Source organism: Nycticebus coucang, chromosome 6 (assembly GCF_027406575.1).
Source record: "Nycticebus coucang isolate mNycCou1 chromosome 6, mNycCou1.pri, whole genome shotgun sequence".
In the NCBI taxonomy this organism is placed as follows: Eukaryota; Metazoa; Chordata; class Mammalia; order Primates; family Lorisidae; genus Nycticebus; species Nycticebus coucang.
The window spans coordinates 99,424,201-99,447,436 of NC_069785.1; the positions used below are offsets into that span (position 1 = coordinate 99,424,201).

The 23,236-nt window shown below is 43.6% G+C and overlaps 1 protein-coding gene across 1 annotated transcript in view; it reads right to left on the reverse strand.

The window, feature by feature from the left end:
• Positions 1-14,210, reverse strand: part of SEC11A (SEC11 homolog A, signal peptidase complex subunit) — a 48,552-nt gene extending 34,342 nt beyond the window's left edge. Inside the window, exon 1 of the mRNA XM_053596246.1 lies at positions 13,873-14,210. Within this exon, the coding sequence (XP_053452221.1) occupies positions 13,873-13,923 (51 nt within the window). The 5' untranslated portion in view covers positions 13,924-14,210. The remainder of the gene's footprint in view (positions 1-13,872) is intronic.
• Positions 14,211-23,236: the final 9,026 nt, after the last annotated feature.

Here is a 23,236-nt window from a genome sequence, read left to right on the forward strand (position 1 = left end):
TGTGAGCCGTGTGACGCCACGGCACTCTACCAAGGGCAGTAAAGTGAGACTCTGTCTCTACAAAAAAAAAAAAAAATTCAAAAAATATCTACAGTAAAAATAGAAATAAACTGAGTTAGTGCTTATATTTAGAAGTATAATACTGGACAACATTCATTTCAATTTTTTATCCATATTTTCTACTCTTTTTCTTTTTAAATCAATTTTTATTTCTATCAAAGTTATCATATACAAACATATACAAGAATGAATAATAAAAAAAAAAAAACAATACCCCAGTCATGGCAGGTAGCAGTCTTCCACAGACTTCCCCACCTGCTCTCCTGTGGGCTCATTCTAGCAGCCAGATATGAAGTCCTGTCCCAGATTCCATTCCATGCAAGCTTGGATCTGTCCACCTGTACCAGTGCTTTGCATGAGCTGGCTGGTAATGCTTCTCTGGTTGACTAACTCCTCTCATGTTAAGATTTCCTTATCCAGCTTCTCCTATAATTCTGTAAGGTTTTATTACTATAATAAATTACTTATTTTGTAAAATTCATAATAATTCTCCTTTCCAGACTAAACTCTTGACTGATAAAACATGTTTTTCAGACAGAGTTTTCTGTCTTGCAAATACCTTCAGGGTTTGGATTCTACATTTCATTTGATTCTTTAAAGTCTGAAAAGATAGCATTCTGAAGAGTTAAAAATCAGTTTCTGCTTCAGTGGAGCTAATCTTTATCTTCACAGGTTTGTGCCATCTGGTTGTAGAAATGAATAATCATGCTTGTCTGTATATCCAGGGAGAGAATGTTATTTAAAAAAAAAACTAGGGGCGGCACCTGTGGCTCAAGTGAGTAGGGCGCTCAAGTGAGGGTGGCGGGTTCAAACCTGGCCCCAGCCAAACTGTAACAAAAAAAAAAAAAAAAAATAGCCGGGTGTGTGGCAGGCGCCTATTGTCTCAGGAATTGCCTAAGCCCAGGAGTTGGAGGTTGCTGTGAGCTGTGATGCCACAGCACTCTACTGAGGGCAATAAAGTGAGACTCTGTCTCTAAAAAAAAAAATAGGCTCGGCACCCATAGCTCAGTGAGTGAGTGAGGGCACCAGCCACATACACCAAAGGTGGCGGGTTCGAGCCTGACCCAGGCCTGCCAAACAATAACAACTGCAACCAAAAATAGCCAGGCATTGTGGCGGGTGTCTGCAGTCCCAGCTACTTGGGAGGCTGAGGCAAAAGAATAGCTTAAACCCAAGAGTTAGATGTTGCTTGTGAGCTGTGACACCATGGCACTCTACTAAGAGCAACACAGTGAGACTCTGTCTCAAAAAAAAACTAGGCTTGTCACCCATAGCATGATGGTTACAGAGCCAGCCACATACACTGAGGCTGGTGGATTCAAACCTGGCCCAGGCCAGCTAAACAATGACAACAGCAACAAAAAATAGCGGGGCATTGTGGTGGGCGCCTGTGGTCCCAGCTAACTGAGAGGCTGAGGCAAGAGAATTGTTTAAGCCCAGAAGTTTGAGGTTGCTGTCAGCTGTGATGCCATAGCACTCTACCAAGGGCAACATAGTAAAACTCTTGTCTCAAAAAAAAAAAACTAAAAAATGTGAAATATCAGGGAATAACAACAAGAAAATGCCTTTAGTCCTTACTATGGTGCTATATTCTGGCTTTTGCTCAGTTAATGGGATAGAGAATGATTTCTGGATATTCAAGAAGAATATACCCAAGAATATTAAGTGCAGTTTATAACAAAATTTTACTTGTGATTTCCTTGTGTATGTAATGGAGACTGATGTTAGTACTTCTCCATTGAAACTTCGGATTGCCATTAATAAATGTTACCACCTGGTCAGTGATAAAGATTTTCCTGATCAGGGAGGCACCTATGGCTGAAAGGAGAAGGGCGCCAGCTCCATATACCCGACTTGGCGGGTTCAAACCCAGCCCCGGCCAAAAAGAGCCAAAAAAAAATTTTCCTGATCATAAACAAGACCAGATTAGTTTTCTGTAATCAGAAAAAGTTGGCTTGGTGCCTGTAGCTCAGCGGCTAGGGGTGCCAGCCACATACACTGGAGCTGGCAGGTTTGAACCCAGCCTGGACCTGCCAAACAACAACTATAACCAAAAAATGGCTGGGTATTGTGGCGGCCGCCTGTACTCCTAGCTACTAGGGAGGCTGAGGCAAGAAAATCACTTAAGCCCAAGAGTTGGAGGTTACTGTGAGCCCAGAGTAAGATTCTGTCTCAAAAGAAAAAAAGAAAAATGGGTTTATCTCCTGTGTTTCTCCAACTTGTTATACTTTATTCATATTAGGTCCATGTCTAAGAAAAATCTCCTAGGGGCCAACTGCCTGCAATCCTAGCACTTTGAGAGGCTAAGGTGGGAGGATCACCTGAGGCCAGGAGTTCCAAATCAACCTGAGCCAGAAAGTGAGACTCCATCTCTACAGGGAAAAAAAAATTAGCTGGGCAATGTGACACAAGCTTACAGTCCCAGGAACCTAAAGCAGGAGGACCATTTGAGCCCAGGAGTTTAAAAGACACAGTGAGCTATGACGACACCATTGCACTCCAGCATGGGCAACAGGAGCCCTGCCTTGGGCTCCTGGGACTGCAAGTTTGTGTCACATTGCCCAGCTAATGTTTTTTTTTTCCCTGTAGAGATGGAGTCTCACTCCATATATATATGTATGAATATATATATATATATATATATATATTCCAGAAATCCAGAAAAAAATGAGATACCATTGCAATAGCCATTAAGAGTTAAGCAATCCTAAGAGATAGGCTGATATAAAAAGAATGAAGGGCTGGGCCTGGTGGCTATAATTCCAGCACTTTGGGAAGCTTTGCTTAAGACTAGGAGACCCTGAGCAACACAAGGTGGAGGTACAAGCACTTTAAAAGAAAAAATATATATAATATGGGTCAAGTGTGGTGACTCACACCTATAATCCCAGCACTCTGGAAGGCCAAGGTAAGTGGATCACCTGAGCTCATGATTCAAGAGCAGCCTGAGCCAGAGCAAGACCCTATTTCTAAAAATAGCCTGATACTGAGGTGGGCACCAGTAGTCCCAGCTACTCTGGAGGCTGAGGCAAGGGAATCACTTGAGCCCAAGAGTTTGAGGTTGCTGTGAGCTAATGATGCCATGGCACTCTACTAAGAAAGGCAAAATGAGACTCTGTCTCAAAAAAATAAAAAAAAAAGGAGGACAAAAAATAATTAAAACCTGAAGAAATACAAAATAAGTAGTCTGGGGTGAGCTAAACACACTTTTAAGAGAGTCAGATGAGTCCCACCAGGGCTCAGACATGGATGTGAGGCATAGAATGAAATGTGGGACAGTCACATCCTAGTCAATATCCCTTGGTCATTAAGAAATCTCAGCAAGCAGGGGAGATAATTCTAAAAATTACATGTGAGGGTAACATAATAATAATGTGGCATGACATATTTTATTAGTGAGTAAACATCTTTTAACCCCAGAAAAACTTATAATTAAAAATGGAAATGTTTAAGAGAAATTATGCATATTGTTAATATTTTTATGTTAAGAACTCTGCATATTTGGTATTTTAACTATATTTAAAATTCAAGAGAATTTGGTCTATTAAAGTAATAAAGTCAGCCTTATAATTATAAATCCAGTTTAAAATGTGTCATCAATTGTTTTAGATTTGTGATTTACATCAGAAAGTTTATTATTTATACACAGTATTTAAGGTTTTGGTTTTGGGGGGTTTTTTGGTCACCTTGGGTAGAATGCCATGGTGTCTAGATCACAGCAACCTCAAACTCGTGGGTTCCAGCAATCCTCTTGCCTCAGCCTCCCACGTAGCTGGGACTATAGGCATCCGCCACAATACCTGGGTAGTTTTTCTATTTACCTGGCTAGTTTTCCTATTTTTGGTAGTGATGGGGTTTCACTTTTCCTCAGGCCTGGTCTCCTGAGCTCAATCAACTCACCCACCTAGGCCTCCCAGAGTGCTAGGATTACAGACATGAGCCACCACACTCAGCATTTTAACCGAATTTAGGAATTCCTAGATTTATAAAAGTATTCCATGATGTTTGTTGAGTAATCAAAGTGCTTAAGAAGGAATTTTTTTAAGTTTATAAATGTAATGTTTTTAAGATGTTTAAGTTTATAAATTAAACCAAATACTCAAAGTCCCTTCAAAGTGACTGTTAAAATTTACTACTTTAAAAAGGATAAGATTCGTAAACAAATTCTAAAAGCTTAAGAAAGAACTTGGTTTTTAAATTTTAGCTTTTATTTAAAAAAAGATAAATTTTAGCTTTTATAAATTGAATATTAATTTTTAAAACTAAAAATAATTCTAAATAGGATTTTCTTTGCACAAAAGCCACCTCATGGGCATCAAAAAATTCTCATTAACTAGTGGTATCCTGGAGCCAACTTGCTAAATTTTCAGGAATTTTACAAGGTGATTTTTTTTTTTTTGGAGACAGAGTCTCACTACGTCACCCTCAGTAGAGTGGCATGGGGTCACAGCTCACAGCAACCTCAAACTCTTGGGCTTAAGAGATTCTCTTGCCTCAGCCTCCCAAGTCACTGGGACTAAAGGCACCTGCCACAATGCCCAGCTATTTTGTCTTTTTTAGAGACAGGGGCAGGAGGGAGAGGTGGAGAGAGGGTCTCGCTCTTGCACAGGCTGGTCTCAAACTCATGAGCTCAATTAATGCACCCACCTCGGCCTCCCAAATGCAGGGATTACATGCCGGAGCCACTGTGCCCAGTCTACAAGGTGATAAACACAGTGTGCTCTTGGCCAGAAGCAGTGACTCCTATCCATAATCCCAGAACTCTGGAAGGCCAAGGCAGGTGGACTGCTTGAGCTCAGGAATTTAAGACCAACCTGAATAAGAGCAAGACCCTATCTCTACAAAGAAACAGAAAAAAATGGCTCGGCACCCATAGCACAGTCTTTAGGGTTCTAGCCCAGCCAGCTAAAAAACAATGACAACTGCAACAAGAAAATTGGGCGCTGTGGCAGGTGCCTGTTGTCTCAGCTACTTGGGAGGCTGACGCAAGACAACCGCTTAAGCCAGTGGTTCTCAACCTTCCTAATGCAGTGACCCTTTAATATAGTTCCTGTGGGGCACCACCCACAGGTTGAGAAACACTGGCTTAAGTCCAAGAGTTTGAGGTTGCTGTGAGCTATAACACCACAGCACTCTACCAAAGGCAACATAGTGAGACTCTGTCTCAAAAAAAAGGAAGGAAGGAAGGGAGGGAGGGAGGAAAGAAAAGAAAAAATTACTTGGGCATGGTGGCACATACCTGTAGTCCTAGTTATTCGGGAGGCTGAGGGAGGAGAATCCTTTGAGCCTAGGAGTTGAAGGCTGCAGCAAGGTATGATGATGCCATAGCACTCTAGCCCAGACAATAGAGGGAGACTCTGTCTAAAAATTAAAAAAAAAAAGCAAAACCCAAAAAAACAAAAACAACAAAAAAACCCACAGTTCTGTTAAAAATTAGTAAAATAATGGGCGGCGCCTGTGGCTCAGTGAGTAGGGCGCCGGCCCCATATACCGAGGGTGGTGGGTTCGGACCCAGCCCCAGCCAAACTGCAACCAAAAAATAGCCGGGCGTTGTGGCGGGCGCCTGTAGTCCCAGCTACTCGGGAGGCTGAGGCAGGAGAATCGCCTAAGCCCATGAGTTGGAGGTTGCTGTGAGCTGTATGAGGCCACAGCACTCTACAGAGGGCGATAAAGTGAAACTCTGTCTCTACAAAAAAAAGAAAAATTAGTAAAATAAGACCAGGTGGAGATGGTTCATCCCTGTAATACCACCACTTTAGTACCCCCAAGCAAAGCACTCTCTTGAGGCCAGGAGTTTAAGACCAGCTGGAGCAATATAGCAATACCCCATTACTACAAAAAAATAGAAAAATTAGGGTGGTGCCTGTGGCTGAGTGAGTAGGGCACCAGCCCCATATACCAAGGGTGGTGGGTTCGAACCCAGCCCCAGCCAAACTACAATAAAAAAATAGTGGGGCATTGTGGTGGGCACCTGTAGTCCAACCTACTCGGGAGGCTGAGGCAAGAGAATCACCTAGGCCCAAGAGCTGGAGGTTGCTGTGAGCTGTGGCGCCATAGCACTCTACTGAAGACAACAAAGTGAGACTCTGTCGCTAAAATAAATAAATAAATAAATAAAATAAAAAAATAGATAAATTATGTGGGCATGGTGGCGCATACCTGTAGTCCCAGCTACTTGGGAGGTTACAGCAGGAAGATTGCTGGAGCCCAGAGTTTGAGATTGAGTGAGCTATGATGACTCAGTGCACCTCTGCCTGGGAAACAGAGCCAGACCCTGCCTCCAAAAAGAAATTACTATAATTTAATTATTTTAAAAACAAAGGCAATGAGGGCAGCTCCTGTAGCTCAGTGAGTAAGGCAACAGCTCAATATACCGAGGATGGCAGGTTCAAACCCAGCCCCGGCCAAACTGCAACAAAAAAATAGCCATGCATCATGGTGGGCCTGTAGTCCTAGTTACTCAGGAGGCTGAGGCAAGAGAATCAACTAAGCTTAATTGCTGTGAGCTGTGACATCACAGCACTCTACCAAGGGCAACAAAGTAAGACTGTCTCAAAAAAAAAAAAGGCAATGAATTCATTAGTTCCTAATTATTTTACTACTATATATGTTATTATCATTATGTCTTTTTTTTTTTTTTAAAGAGACAGCCTCATTTTGTTGCCCTTGGTAGAGTGCCGTAGCATCACAGCTCACAGCAACCTCCAAGTCCCGGGCTTAGGCAATTCTCTTGCCTCAGACTCCCAAATAGTTGGGACTACAGGCACCCGCCACAACACCGGCTATTTTTTTTTCTTTTTTTTGAGACAGAGCCTGAAGCTGTCACCCTGGGTAGAGTGCTGTGGCGTCACAGCTCACAGCAACCTCGAACTCCTGGGCTCAAGCGAGTCTCCTGCCTCGGCCTCCCAAGTAGCTGGGACTACACACGCCCGCCACAACGCCCAGCTATTTTTTGATTGCAGCCGTCATTGTTGTTTGGCGGACCCAGGCTGGATTCGAACCCGCCAGCTCAGGTGTCTGTGGCTGGCGCCTTAGCCGCTTGAGCCACAGGCGCCAACCCAACACCGGCTATTTTTTTGTTGCAGTTTGGCCAGGGCCAAGTTTGAACCCGCCACTCTCAGTATATGGGGCCGGAGCCCTACCCTCTGAACCACAAGCACCACCCTATCATTATGTTCTAATGGTTATTTTATCTATTTTAGTTATAAGGTGGAAAATATAGTTTTGTGTTACTGTACATCTCTTTCCAATTCTGCATTCAGTGATGTTGGCCACAGGGAATCAGTCATCTGGAAGCATTTACACCACTGAAATAGTCACACTCTACAAATCAGCGCTTCATGGACTAAGAAAAGCCTGGTCAAAATCCAGAACACTAACAACACTAAATGCTGGCAAGGCTGTGCAATAGGAACTCTTACTCATAGCTGGTGGGAATGCAAAACAATATAGCCATTTTGAAATACAAGATGGTTTGGAAGTTTCCTACAAAACTAAACATATGCCAGCAATCACACTTCCAGATATTTACCGACAAGTCACTGAAAACCTTTGTCCACACAAAAACCTGAGCATGAATATTTACCACAGCTTTATTCATAATTGCTAAAACTTGAAAAAACCAAGATGTCCTTCAGTAGGTGAATGGATAAATTTTGGTACACCCAGAAAAAGAAATTATTCACAGCTAAAACTAAATGAGCTATCAAGCCACAAAAAGACATGAAAGAACCTTAAATGAATATTACTAAGAAGCTATACTGCATGATTCCAACTATTTAACTCCTAGAAAATAAAAATTAAGAAGACTGTAAACACATCACTGGTTGCTAGGGAGTCAAGGGGTAATGAAAGGCAAAGTACAGAGGATTTTTAAGGCAGTAAAAATACTCTGTATATACTATAATGGTAATATATGTCATATATTTGTCCAAGTTCACAGACTATACAACAGCAAGACTGAATCCTAATGTAAACTGTGGAATTTTTACATAATCATGATGTGTCAACAAAGGTTCATAGTTGTAACAAATGTACCACTCTGATGGGGAATGCTGATAATTAGAGAGGCTGTGCTTGTGTGGGGGCAGGAAATATATGGGAAATCTCTGTACCTTCCTTTCAGTTTTGATGTGAACCTAAAACTGCTCTAAAAAAAACTAAATACAGAAAAAATCCATTAAAACTTAAAAGAATATTACTCTATGATTCCATTTCTGTAAAATGTAAATCTATGCTGACATAAAGCATTTTAGTGGTTGCCTGGGGCTAGAGGAGGGATAAACTACAAAGGGGCACAAGAGATCTCGTGGGTAACAGATATGATCTGTATTTTGATTATGAGGGATGTACATAACTGTAAAAACTTACTAAATAGTACAAGATGGATAGAATTTATTTGCTAAAGTATTCCTCTCTGGACCCGGTTTTTTAAAAAATTAAAACTCAAACAGGCATTACATGATGGGTCACACCTATAATCCCTGCAATCTGGGAGGCTGAGACAGGAGGATCACTTGAGGCCAGGAGTTTGAGAACAGCCTGGGCAACATAGACCCCAACTCTATAAAAAATTTTTAAAAAATTAGCCAGGTATGGTGACATACACCTGCAGTCCTAGCTATTCAAGAGACTAAGATAAGAGGACCACTTAAACCCAGGAGTTCAAGCTGGCAGGAAGCCACTGCACCCCAGCCTAGGCAACAGAGAGAGGCTCTCTTAAAAAAACAAAAATTGGGCAGCGCCTGTGGCTCAAAGGAGTCGGGCGCTGGTCCCATATGCCAGAGGTGGCGGGTTCAAGCCCAGCCCTGGCCAAAAACCACAAAAAAAAAAAAAAAAAAAAAAAAAAATTAAGACAAAGTAATTAGACATATTGTATGTGTGTAATATGTACTTAGCATAAACAGAGAAGGTATCCAAGTAATAGCAGTTTTTTGTTTTTTTAATTGAGACGGAGTGTCACTTTGTCACCCTCAGTAGAGTGCTGTAGTGTCATAACTCACAGCAACCTCAAACTCTTGGGCTCAAGTGATTCTCTTGCCTTAGCCTCCCTAATAGCTGGGATTACAGGCACTCACCACAAAATCCACCTATTTGTATTTTAATTTGTGTGTGTGTGGTTTAGCAGGCCCCAGACTGAGTTCAAGCCCCGGGAACATGTGGCTGGCGCCCTAACCTCTGAGCTATGGGCATCCAGCCACACAGCAATTTTTAGAGGAATAAAACAAAAGCCTAGTTTTCAGCTCAGTGCCTGTAGCTCAAGTGGCTAAGGCACCAGCAACATACACCAGAGCTGGAGGGTTCAAATCCAGTTCAGGTCTGCCAAACAACAATGACAACTCCAACCAAAAAATAGACAGGCATTGTGGCGGGCACCTATAAGTCCCAGCTGCTTGGGAGGCTGAAGCAAGAGAATCGCTTAAGCCCAGGAATTGGAGGTTGCTGTGAGCTTTGATGCCACAGCACTCTACCCAGGGTGACAGCTTGAGGCTCTGTCTCAAAAAAAAAAAAAGCCTAGTTTTCCTCTTTCATTTGATTAGCTCTCAATATCTACAGACACTGTCAATTCTTTTCCCCAATTTATCTTCCCCAGATATTGTGTACACGTAAACACTTCATTTCATAACTCTCCTTCACTCCATTCCCACGGTATATAATCCCTCTTATCCACTGTAACAACCTCTGGGAAGTCAGGGGTGGGGAGGCAGTTGAGGAAAGTATTTTACCATATACACTTCCACTAACCTGAATGTCTGGGATGCAGTGAATTCTAAACCACAATCATTACACAATAGGGAAATAGAAGGACAGGGCAGCTTCTTCACTGTATCTTTATGCTTTTGTTCTGCCTATAATGTTGTTAATAGTATTTCACACTGTTCTGTACCAATCAACATTTTTCATAGTCTTTTAAATGCAAACTTTTTGTGGGCAGGAAATGTTCCTCATTTCCTCTATAGCCTCACAGCTTATCTAGCTGGTCTGGAAGTGTTTAGTGCATGTTCTTCCTTCCCCTTTTATCTTGAATTGTCAAAATGCTAACCAACCCACAGAGATGATGCTATTAAGGACTTTCAAGTCTTAGCACCCGTAGCGCGTGGTTATGGCGCCGGCCACATGCACCGAGGCTGGCAGGTTCGAACGCGGCCCGTGCCAGCTAAACAACAATGACCAACTGCAACAGAAAAATAGCCAGGCATTGTGGTGGGCACCTGTAGTCCCAGCTACTTGGGAGGCTGAAGCAAGAGAATCGCTTAAGCCCAAGAGTTGGAGGTTGCTGTGAGCTATGACACCACAGTACTCTACCAAGGTACCAAGGGCAACATAGTCAAGACTCTGTCTCAAAAAAAAAAAAAGGACTTTCAAGATCCAACTTAAATGTCAGTTCCTCCTCAAAGCTGTTCTTAATACCCTGACTAGAACCTCTCACAATTTTCCTACTGCTTTAGAACCTGTCAGGCTTTGGACCTGAGATCAAATCCTTTCTTTGACTGCAGGCAAATTACTAAATCTAACAACATCAACAATAACACAACTAATACTGACCATGTGCCAGACATTATTCTAAGAGGATTATATGAATTAACTCATTTAATCTTCACAGCAACCCTATGTTTGCCAACAATGTGAATGCAATTAATGTCACCATGTACACTTAAAAATGGTTAAAATGGTGAATTTCATATTATATACTTTACCCCCATTAAAAATAAAGGTAGGCAGGCCGGGCGTGGTGGCTCATGCCTGTAATCCTAGCACTTGGGAGGCTGAGGCAGGATTGCCTGAGCTCCTGGGTTTGAGCCAGAGTGAGACCTCATCTCTAAAAATAGCAGGGCATTGTGGCGGGCAGAGGTAGTCCAGCTACTTGGGAGGCTAAGGCAAGATAACTGCTTAAGCCCAAAAGTTTGAGGTTGCTATAAGCTAAGACGCCACAGCATTCTACAGAGGGCAACAAAGTGAGACTGTCTCAAAAAAAAAAAAAAAAAAGAAAGAAAGAAAATACATTTTAATAAAATCAGGAGCAGGGCAGCAACTGTGGCTCAGTGAGTAGGGTGCCAACCCCATATACCGAGAATGGTGGGTTCAAACCCAGCCCCGGCCAAACTGCAACAAAAAATAGTCGGGCGTTGTGGCGGGCGCCTGTGGTCCCAGCTACTGGGAAGGCTGAGGCAGAAGAATCGCCTAAGCCCAGGAGCTAGAGGTTGCTGTGAGCTGTGATGGCACAGCACTCTACCAAGGGCAATAAAGTGAGACTCTGTCTCTAAAAAAAAATAAAATAAAATCAGGAGCAGGCTCGGTGCCTGTGGCTCAAAAGGCTAAGACGCCAGCCACATACACCTGAGCTGGCAGGTCGGAATCCAGCACGGCTGCCAAACAGCAATGACGGCTGCAACCAAAAAATAGCCAGGCATCGTGGCAGGCACCTGTAGTCCCAGCTACTTGGGAGGCAGAGGCAGGAGAATCGCTTGAGCCCAGGAGATGGAGGTTGCTGTGAGCTGTGATGCCTCGGCACTCTACCCAGGGCGACAGCTTGAGGCTCTGTCTCAAAAAAATAAAATAAAATGAGGAGTAGGCAAAAATTAAAAAAAGGTAAGTGCACAGAGAGTTTGAGTAATTTGCTCAAAATCACACAGCTAGTAAGCAGCAGGGCTACTTCAAACCCCAGAAGTCCAGCTTCAGAATCCTTTTTTTTTTTTTTGAGACAGAGTCTCAAACCCTGGGTAAAGTGTTATGGCATCATAGCTCACAGCAACTGCAAACTCTTGGGCTCAAGCGATCCTCTTGCCTCAGTTTTTCTATTTTTAGTCAAGAGGGGGTCTCACTTTTTTTTTTTTTGTAGAGACAGAGTCTCACTTTATTGCCTTCAGTAGAGTGCCATGATGTCACAGGACTCACAGCAACCTCTAGCTCTTGGACTTCAGCGATTCTCCTGCCTCAGCCTCCCGAGCAGCTAGGACTACAGGCGCCCGCCACAACGCCCGGCTATTTTTTGGTTGCAGTTTGGCCGGGACTGGGTTTGAACCCGCCACCCTCGGTATATGGGGCCAGCGTCCTACTCACCGAGCCACAGGCGCCACCCTGGGGGGGGGGTCTCACTTTTTGCTCAGGCTGGTCGCAAACTCGTGAGCTCAAGCAACCCACCCATCTCGGCCTTCCAGAGTGCTAGGCGTGAGCCACTGCACCCACCCCCAGAATCAATTCTTAACTTCTATACTGTACTGCCTACTCACAAAGTCTCATTTTCTTCATCTATATAATGGGAATGGCATTACCTACCTCACAGACATATTAAGTGTTTCACACAAAGCAACAACTAAAAAATGTTATTGTTTCACCTTTGCCATTTTCTACACATTTAACATCCCTGAAGGCTAAAGTGTCTTGCACTTCTCTCACTGGACCTAGCCTAGAGTACAATGAAGAGAAGACCAAAAATACGTATTTTACTCAAAGAAATGTCTGTGACACCCAGAAACCCAAACATGGAAGAAAAAGACAACACTATAGAAGTGAGAAACTTTAAGTGTTATTATAGAGACATAAAATAATATTTTACGCATGTTGAAAAGAATGATCAATTCTGACTAAGGGAACTGGTGAACATGTCTAAGTGGTGGTGACACAGCTAGCCAAAGCCTGAAGGATAGTAAGAGGAGGCTGTGTAATCACTTCCCTAAATGACAATTACAAATAGTACAAAATACAAGTCCAACGAAAAAAAAAAGAAACTTAATAGTGACATTAAGATAATCCTAACAGTAAAATACTACAAAACAAAAATCCTATGCAAGTAAAACTAGGTGTAGAAAACAAAAAGAAACCACCTTTTCTTTTCTTTCTTTCTTTTTGTTTTTTTTTGAAACAGTGTCACTATGTCGCTCTGGGTAAAGTTCCCTGGCAACACAGCTCACGGGCTCAAGCGATCCTCTTGCCTCAGCCTCCCGAGTAGCTGGGACTACAGGCGCCCGCCATAACGCCCGGATATTTTTAGAGACGGGGTCTTGCTCTAGCTCAGGCTGGTCTGGAACTCTGGAGCTCAGATAATCCACCCACCTCGGTCTCCTAAATGTTAGGATTACAGGCATGAGCCACCGCGCTCTGCCCGAAACCACCTTTTCTAATGACTAAATAATTACAACAGTATTTACAATCAACACCATTTGACATACAACTTAGGCAGTATAAGGTTCAATGACCAAATCAAGAGGCCTAAACTTCAAGATCCCTCTGCTACTGATATTTGACAGTAAAACCAAAGATTCTGAGGGCTGCCACCTTACTGCCTTACTGCTAAGTGTACTCGAGCGCAAGTAGTGTAACTCTGAGATCGGGTGGTCCAAGTTAAAGTAAATGCAGCTCGCTATGGCCCAGCTGTACTAGAAGGGTTGGTTGCAAGGGACTGAAAGCAGCAAAACGGCTTGTGTGGGATCTAAAAACGCCTTCCGAGCGCTCTGAACCTCTTCTCTCTAGCAAAAGTCGACCCGGTTAGAGAATCCAGCCGTCCGCCGACTTACAATGTCTGAAACAATAAGCGACCTCAACTCCCACCTACAAAAGATCCCTACGGTTTCTATTTACTCCCCTACCTAATTAGGGAGGAATCGAACGTGAAAACACCAAGTCCCGCTCTGCCCCAGGTAGGACACGAATCAACTGGGGGTTAAAATAGCGGGCAAAGCGGCCTCCGGCCAGACCTCAAGGAAACGCTAGACCCGCTCAGGCCCTCACACCTGGGAAGGCGGTCCGCCGGGCCACGCACAAGCGGTGTCGAAGGAACAGAGGAGCCAAGTGAAACAGGATAGCCAAGCTCACCTGCCGCTTGTTCATCCGCCGCACATCGTCCAAAAAGTCTAGAGACAGCATGGCGGGGACCCAAAGCAAGACACAGACAGGAGAGAGTGCTCAATGTAAACCAGCGAGCTGAACGGCTGGCGCACGGGTCCGGCTCACACTGGATCCCACGCCAAAGGCACTTCCGCTTCCGGGTCGAGAGCCAGCCCGGCCGTTCGCTCTTGCTGTAGAGAGCCGACCAAGGAAACTAGGGCCTCTTTAGTCCAGCTTCGGGCCAGCCTGGCTGCAGCCGCGCTCTCCTGCTCCAGGCCTCACCTGACGAAAACCAACTAGCGCCCCACTACGGCGTTTAGCCGAGCTAGACTAGGCCTTCGAGAGGCGGGCCCGCGAGCACACCTGGCCAATCGCCGGCAGCCTTCCGGTCTGGGCGGGCAGAGGCTGTTCCTGAATGGCCCTCGCGTTCCTGCGACCGGGTCCGGGCCTGGGTGTGACGGATGACGTGTTGTCTGGCGGTGCATTCTCTGGTGAACTTTATCCTTCCCGCGCTGCGGCAAGCTACGATTGTGAGTTCCTTAGGTCAGTGTTTTCCACGTAAGGGTGTGGATAATGTGATAGACTTTCAAAGCAGAGGATGAAGGTCCCAAGAGTTTACATTCTACTTGGAGCGAAAACAGCCAAAAGATGTAGCAGTGTGATGAGACCGCCAGTTTCTTCCTCCCTGGCCGTAACTTTGCTGACAGGATTTGGCTTTGGCTCCTTGAGCTCTACCTCCTGGTTTTCTTTCTTTTTTTCTTATTTAATAGAGACGGGGGTGGGGGCGGCGCCGCGGGAGGGGGATCTCTCTCTCTGTTGCTCAGGCTGGTCTCGAACTCCTGAGCTCAAGCTATCCACCGTCTCGACTATGCCCGGCCGACCTCCTGGTTTTATTGACTCGGGCACCTTGCTGTGACCCTCTTCAGTATCTTCTGTCTCCTCTCAGTGTACAGTATAAATATCCTTTATTTGGCTGGCTGAAGCTCCAAATACCTACTTCAGCCAACAAGGACTAAAGCAGGATCTCTTGCTATTATTTCTTTTTACTTTTTCTTTTTTTAAATGTATTTCTATTTTTATTAGACAGAGTCTCACGCAGTCACCCCGGGTAAAGTGCTCTGCCGTCAGCCTAGCTGACAGCAACCTCGGACTCCTAGGCTTAAGCAATCCTCCTGTCTCAGCCTCCTGGGGCTACAGGTGTGCCACCATGCTTGCTGACTTTTCTATTTTTAGTAGAGACAGGGCTCCCTTATGCTCAGGCTGGTCTCGAACTCATGAGTTCAAGGGATTCTCCTGCCTCGTCTTCCCAGAGTGCTAGGATTATTTCTTTTTCAAAATATTGATACTAAATAGCTGGGCATTGTGGCGGCACCTGTAGTCCCAAATACTAGGGAGGCTGAGACAAGAAAATCACTTGAGCTCAAGAATTGGAGGTTGCCAAGAGCTATGACACCACCACACTCTAATGAAGGCAATAAAGTGAGACACTATCTCAAAAGAAAATATAGGCTCGGCGCCTGCGGCTCAAGTGACTAAGGCGCCAGCCACATACATATAAGCTGGCAGGTTCGAATCCAGCCCAGTCTGCCAAAAACAATGACAGCTGCAACTAAAAAAATAGCCGGGCATTGTGGTGGGCGCCTGTAATCCCAGCTACTTGGGAGGCGGAGGCAGGAGAATTGCTCAAGCCCAGGAGGTGGAAGTTGCTGTGAGCTGTGATGTTACTGCACTCTACCCAGGGCAACAGCTTGAGGCTCCGTCTTAAAAAAAGAAAATATATTTACTGTCTGATTAGACAAAGGTGTATGAAGGATATACTGGAACTCCCTTTTTTTTTTTTTTTGAGACAGAGTCTCACTATGTCACCCTCAATAGAATGCCATGGCATTACAGCTCACAGCAACCTCAAACTCCTGGGCTTAAGCGATTCTCTTGCCTCAGCCTCCCAAGTAGCAGGGACTACAGGTGCCCACCACAACACCCGGCTATTTTGTTGTTGTTGTTGCAGTTGTCATTGTTTAGCTGGCGGTGGCTGGGTTCAAACCCGCCAGCTTCAGTGTATGTGGCTGGTGCCATAACCACTGTGCTACAGGCACTGAGCCTACTGGAACTCTTTATACTGTCCTCACAGCTGTCACCCAGACTGCAGTGCAGTGGTGTGATCATAGGTCAGATCACTATAACCTTGAACTCCTGGGCTTAAGAGATTTCCCTACCTTAGCCTCCAGAGTAGCTTGGCCTACAGGTACCCGCCACACCTACCTAATTATTTTTAATATTTTTAAATTTCAGAATAATACTAGGGTACATATAATTAGGTTACATTGTTAGCATTTGTAAAGTTCAGTTGTAGTTGTGTCCTTCACAACTGTGTTGTCTAGGCCAGTCTCAAACTCTGAGCCTCAGGCGATCCTACTACCTTACTACCTCAGCCTCACAAAGTGCTAGAATTAAAGAGCTATCACTCCCTGTTATTTCTTTAATAGCAATTCTTTAAATCAAAAGTTATTTCAAATTAAAAAGCTAAAAGCCATATTGGAAGATGGCTGTAATTTAAAAAAGGAAGATATAATAATACTTTTTGAGGCTGGAGGAGGTAAGAGAATCACTTGAGGCTAGGAGCTTGAGATCAGCCTGGTGACATAGCAAGATTCTCTCTACAAAAAAAAATAGGCTGGACTCGGTAGTTCACGCCTGTAATCCTAGCACTCTGGGAGGCTGAGGCAGGTGGATTGCTTGAGCTCAGGAGCTTGAGACCAGCCTCAGCAAAAGCAAGACCCCCCATCTCTACTAAAAATAGAAAAACTGAGGCAAGAGGATTTCTTGAGCCCCAAGAGTTGGAGGTTGCTGTGAGCTATGACGCATTCTACTCAGGGTGACAGCTTGAGACTCTGTCTTGAAAAATCCCCCAAAAACCCCAAAATAGAAAAATCAGCTGATCATAGTGGTGCATCTGCCTATTTGGGAGGTTGAGGCAGGAGGACCCTTTCCCTGTCTCTAAAAATATCCACAAATAAATAATAATATGCTGGGAGGGGATATAGGGAAACTGGAGCCCTCATACACTACTGCTGGGAATGTAAAATGGCACAGCCACTTTGGAAAATACCTGCAATTGCTCAAAAGTTTAAATACAGAGTTACTATATTAATCAGCAGCTCCACTCCTAGATACATACCCAAGAGAATTGAAAATATTTGTCCACATATAAAGTTGTACACAAACAGTATAATTCATAATAGCCAAAAAATAGAAATAACTCAAATGTTCATCAACTAATGAAGGGATAAATAAAATTGTGGTATATTGGCATAATTACTAATAATTCCATTGGTACAATGGAATATTTGGGGGGATTAAAAAGATACTACAACATGGAGGAACCTTGAAACAGTATGTTTAGTGAAAGAAGCCAGTCGCAAAAGACCAAGTATTGTATGATTTCATTTATATAAAATGTTCAGAATAACCAAATCCAGGTCCGGCACAGTGGCTCACACCTGGGAGCACTCTGGGAGGCCGAGGCAGGTGAATCACCTAAGCTCAGGAGTTCGACCAGCATGAACAAGAGTGAGACCTGTTCTCTAAAAATAGCCAGGTGTTGCGGCAGGCACCTGTAGTCCCAGTTATCTGGGAGGTAAAGGCAAGAGAATCACTTGAGCCCAAGAGTTTGAGGTTGCTGTGAGCTATGATGCCATGACACTCTACCAAGGGTGACAAAGTGAGACTGTCTCAAAAAAAAAAAATAAGAATAGCCAAATCCAAAGAGGTGACAAAGTAGGGTTTGCCTAAGATTTGAGGACATGAAGAGACATTAATGGGTACAGGGTTTCCTTGAGGGGACAATGATAGTTGTACAACTATGTGAATATACTATAAAACATTGAATTGCACTTTTTTGGGGGGCGGGGGGAGACAGAGTCTTTGTCACCCTGAGTAGAGTGCCGTGGTGTCACAGCTCACAGCAACCTTAAACTTTTGAGCTTAAGCAATCCTCTTGCCTCAGCCTCCCAAGTAGCTGGGACAATAGGTGCCCAACACCATGGTCAGCTAATTTTTCTGCTTTAGTAGAGGCAGGGTCTTGCTCTTGCTCAGGCTGGTCTTGAACTCCTGAGCTCAGGTGATTCACCTACCTCAGCCTCCTACAGTGCTATGATTGTAGGCTGAGCTACCGGGCCAGGCCTGAATTGCTCACCTTAAACTGGTGAACTATATGGTATATGAATTATCTCACAGTAAAACCATTATGAGAAAGAGAAAGAAAACATTGGTGTCTTATTCACCATTATTAGGTAACTGATAAATACTTGTTGAATTTAGAATGTGTGTGTGTTATCTCTAACTGCTGTGCCTAGGTACCCCATACTAAATGAGTTAAAAAATGAATTCTTTTTTTTTTTTTTTTGGTAGAGACAGAGTCTTATTTTATCGCCCTTGGTAGAGTGTCGTGGTGTCACACAGCTCACAGGAACCTCCAACTCCTGGGCCCAGGCGATTCTCTTGCCTCAGCCTCTCAAGTAGCTGGGACTACAGGCACCTGCCACAATGCCTAGCTTTTTGTTTGTTGCAGTTTGGCCAGGGCTGGTTTGAACTCGCCACCCTTGGTATATGGGGCTGGTGCCCTACCCACTGAGCCACAGGCACCGCCCCAAAAAATGAATTCTTAATTTTTCCAAATTAGGAAGGCCTATAGAAGAAAATACATGTAACCTCCTTGAAGGAAGGGACATTGTCCCTAGCTCTCATAACATTGCCAGCCATGTAGCAGATACTCAGTATGTTTTTGTTTTTGTATTAGAGACAAGAGTCTTACTCTGTCACTAAGGCTGTGCAGAGGCACAATCATAGCTCAACTGCCCAAACTCAGTTCAAGCCATCCTACCTCGGCCCCCCAAGTAACTAGGACTACAGGCATGTACCATCACACTAACACTTAGTATTTGTAAACTAATGTTGAACATGAGCTCTAAGCTGAATTTTGACTAGTAGAGCCCTTTACCTATGCTTGTCAATGTTTAATTCAAAGTTAAAGTGAGCACCAACAACCATTTAAACGTGAATGAGCCTTGATCCACCTTTTGTAACGTGAAGACAAGACTCCTTGGGTACATTTTTCTTAGTAAAGTATCACAAGAATGGAAAAGCAAGTATACTATACTAATATGAAGCCAACAGACAACTAATACATGCCCACACAAGAGAAAAACTCAATTTATTTCAAGTTGGGAAAAGGGAGGGGGACAAAGGAGGGTGGAAGATTGGTATGTTCCCATGTAATGGGCACAATGTAAGGGAATATGACACACCTGGATGTGGGACACAACTAAAACAGAGACTTTACTTAAAAAATGCAAACATTGTAACATAATCATTTGTACCCTCATATTAATCTGAAAAAAAAGAGTCCTAAGAGAGTCACAAAGACATGTGGGACTTCAGATATCAGGAAAAATTTTGCTGGGGAGCTTTACAGAAGCTTAAAAGGGGCCTTAGAACAATCAGTGTAACCTGGCTTATTGTACCCTCAATGAATCCCCAACAATAAAAAAAAGGGGGCCTTAGAAGAGAAAGAACATTTGAGATATAAGTAATAGGTATTTGATATGTAGATAAAGTTGGCAGGCAAAAGGGATATACCAAGCAAAGGGAATTGCTGGAATAAAGGTGCATAGGCAGGAAACAAAAATGCAAATGAATGATCCAGTTTGATTTTCCATCATTACCCATACCTTGAGGAACCAGACTAGTCTGACCTGCAGGTGTTCTCTTGCCACTGAAGAAACTTGAGCAAGCCTAAAATGTCACTTGTTGGATACATACAATTCCTACCCATGGCCACAGCCACATAATGTTCTACATCTGCAAATTTATGATCCCATAACTCACCTGATGGTTGCTTTTTTATTCCTTTATATGTTTTAAATTATACAAATAATTCATAAGTATATTTTCATTCTAAAAGATTAAAACAAGAAAAGTAATCCAGCAATTCCATTTCTGGGTTCACATCCAAAAGAACTAAAAGCAAGACCTGAAAAAGATATTTGCACACCCCTCTTCACAGCAACACTATTCACAATTGTCAAAAGGTGGAAGCAACTCGGCTTGACACCTGTGGCTCAAGCTGCTAAGGCACCAGCCACATACACCTGACCTGGCAGGTTCAAATCCAGCCCGGGCCCACCAAACAACAATGACGGCTGCAACCAAAAAATAGCCGGGCGTTGTGGCAGGCGCCTGTAGTCCCAGCTACTTGGGAGGCAGAGGCAGGAGACTCACTTGAGCCCAGGAGTTGGAGGTTGCTGTGACCTGTGATGTGACAGCACTCTACCCAGGGCAACAGCTTGAGGCTCTTGTCTCAAGAAAGAAAAAAAAAAAAAAAGGTGGAAACAACTCAAGTGTTCATGGATGGATGAACAGATGAACAATATGTGGTATTTACATACAATGGAATATTAGCCTTAAAAAGGAAGGAAATTCTGACACATACTACAATTAGGATGGACCTTGAAGACATTATAACAGGTGAAATAAGCCAGTCACAGAAATACAAATGTCCTATAATTATATGAGATAACTAAAGTGGTCAAACTCATAGAAATAGAACCCAGAATGGTGGTTGCCAGGGACTAGGAGAAGGGGAATTAGGGAGTTGTGGTTAAATGTGTATAAAATTTAAGTTTTTCAAGATGACAAACTTTTGGAGATTAGTTGTACAACAATGTCAATACCAAACTGTACACTTTAAAACAATTAAGATAGTAAATTTTATGTTATGTGTATTTGACCACAATTGAGGGGGGGAAGCATATATAGAGAGTAAAACATGAATTATTCTCTTTGTTCTTTATTTATTTATTTATTTTTTGAGATGGGGGGGTGTCTTTATCACACACACACACCCCATCATAGCTCACAGCAACCTCAGACTGACTCTTGGACTCAAGTGATTCTCTTGCCTCAGCCTCCCAAGTAGCTGGGACTACAGGCGCCCGGCTATTTTTAGAGATGAGGTCTTACTCTTGCTTAGGCTGGTCTTGAACCTGTGAGCTCCGGTAATCCACCAGCCTCGCCTTCCCAGAGTGCTAGGGTTACAGGTGTGAGCCACCACACCCAGCTTTGCTCTTTATTTTTTGGAGGACAAGGTCTTGCTCTGTTACCCCAGCTAGAGTACAGTGGAGTGGTCATAGCTCCCTGCAACCTCAAGCTCTTGGGCTCAAACAATCCTTTTGCCTCAACTTTTTGAATCACTAAGACTATCAACACATGCCAAAATGCCCAGCTAATTTTTCTAACTTTTTATAGAGACACAGAATCTCCTTATGTTTCTCAAGCTAGTCTCAAATTTCTGGCCTCAAGCAATCCTCCTGCCTCAACCTCCCATAGTGCTAGGATTACAAGATGTGAGCCACTGTGCCCAGCCCTGTCTTTGCTCTTTAGCTGTCTCCCTTCTCTAGACTGATCACTACTGTTTTAATATTAAGTTTTCTTTTCTACTGTTTTTTTTCTGTGTTCTGAAAATGTACTCTTTTTCTCCACAAATAGGACCACACTGTGCATTTCCTTTCAGCTTTTGTACTCCCTTTCTCCATTTACTCTTTTCCACTATAGTGAGTTCTCCAGTCACCTCAATGTCCGGTTTTCTCCCAATCTATCCAACATAGAGAGATTCCTGCACTAGAAATCTATCAATTTGTCTACAGGATGTTTTAGTAGTGTGAAAGAGCTTTATTCATATCTATTTCACCTTTCTTTTTTTTTTTTTTTTTTTTGTAGAGACAGAGTCTCACTGTACCGCCCTCAGGTAGAGTGCCATGACTATCACACGGCTCACAGCAACCTCTAACTCTTGGGTTTACGTGATTCTCCTGTCTCAGCCTCCCAAGCAGCTGGGACTACAGGCACCCACCACAACGCCCAGCTATTTTTTTGTTGCAGTTTGGCGGGGGCTGGGTTTGAACCTGCCACCCTCGGCATATGGGGCTGGCGCCCTTATCACTGAGCCACAGGCGCCGCCCATATATGTGCTTGTGGCTTTGTCTACCTTCTGTGCGCATTCAACACTCAAATGCCTATAGTCTTAATCTCTTCTGGGTGCCAACCTTTTTATCAACTGCCTCTAGACATTCCCCTGGGATGTCCAGTAGACAATCTCAAACTCACTAGATCCCAAATGTCATATCTCTCCATCCCCACTACTACCCATAAAAGACCTATTCTTCCTCTTACATTTCTCATTTCTGTGAATGGTACTAACCAATCACAAAAGTAAGAAATCTGACCATCATCCTTGATTCTTTCCTCTCCTTCAGCTCCCAAATCAATGAGTCCCCAAGTCTGTTATTCTACTTTCTTAATATCTCTCTTTTCTTTCTTTTTTTTTTAAGAGACAGAGTCTCTTGGGCGGTGCCTGTGGCTCAAAGGGGTAGGGCGCCGGCCCCATATGCCAGAGGTGGTGGGTTCAAACCCAGCCCCGGCCAAAAACTACAAAAAAAAAAAGAGACAAGAGTCTCACTTTATCACCTTTGGTAGAGTGCCATGGCATCACAGCTCACAACTTCCAACTCCTGGGCTTAGGCAATTCTCTTGCCTCAGCCTCCCATGTAGCTGGGACTACAGGCGCCCACCACAGTGCCTGGCTATTTTTTTGTTGCAGTTTGGCCGGGGCCGGGTTCGAACCTGCCACCCTCTGTATCTGGGACTGGTGCCCACTGTCACTGCCATGGTTTGTGCCACCACCACTTATTATGACTACTGCAATGAGCTCCCAACCAGCCTATTGGCCTGCATCCTTGCTCCCCTTGTCATACCTAGCTCCAGTCTATTCCCCACAGTGCAGCCAGAGTGATTTATACAAACCATAAATCTGATTGTATTCCTACCTTGAATAAAATCTGCCGGAAAAGCTCTCCGTCCCATCCTGACATTTATTACTCCTTCTTTTCAAATTCAGCTCATGCATTGCTACTAGGAAGGCTTCGTTGTACTTCTATCAGCACACTTACCTTCTGATTATGTACCTGTTGCTCTCATCACTTTCTGAATTTCCTGGGGGCAAGGGCCTTCTTACTTAACATTTTTACTACCAATATTATGCCTGAAATAAATACTCAAAAAAAAGAAAAAATTGAATGAATTAATGGGAGCCTTATAGTCCAGCCCTTCCAGAGAGAAGGCTCTAAGGTTAGGGTTATTCTTACTCAGATCAACAGGAATAGTGGCTCATAGTGTGTACTCAAGCAAGTAAGAAGATTTGACTTATCAGATTAACAAACAGAAGATATAATCCTAGTCCAGGAAGAGCTTTTAGTATCCTTTGCAGCAGAAAAGAGGTATCTTTTTATTCTCCAAA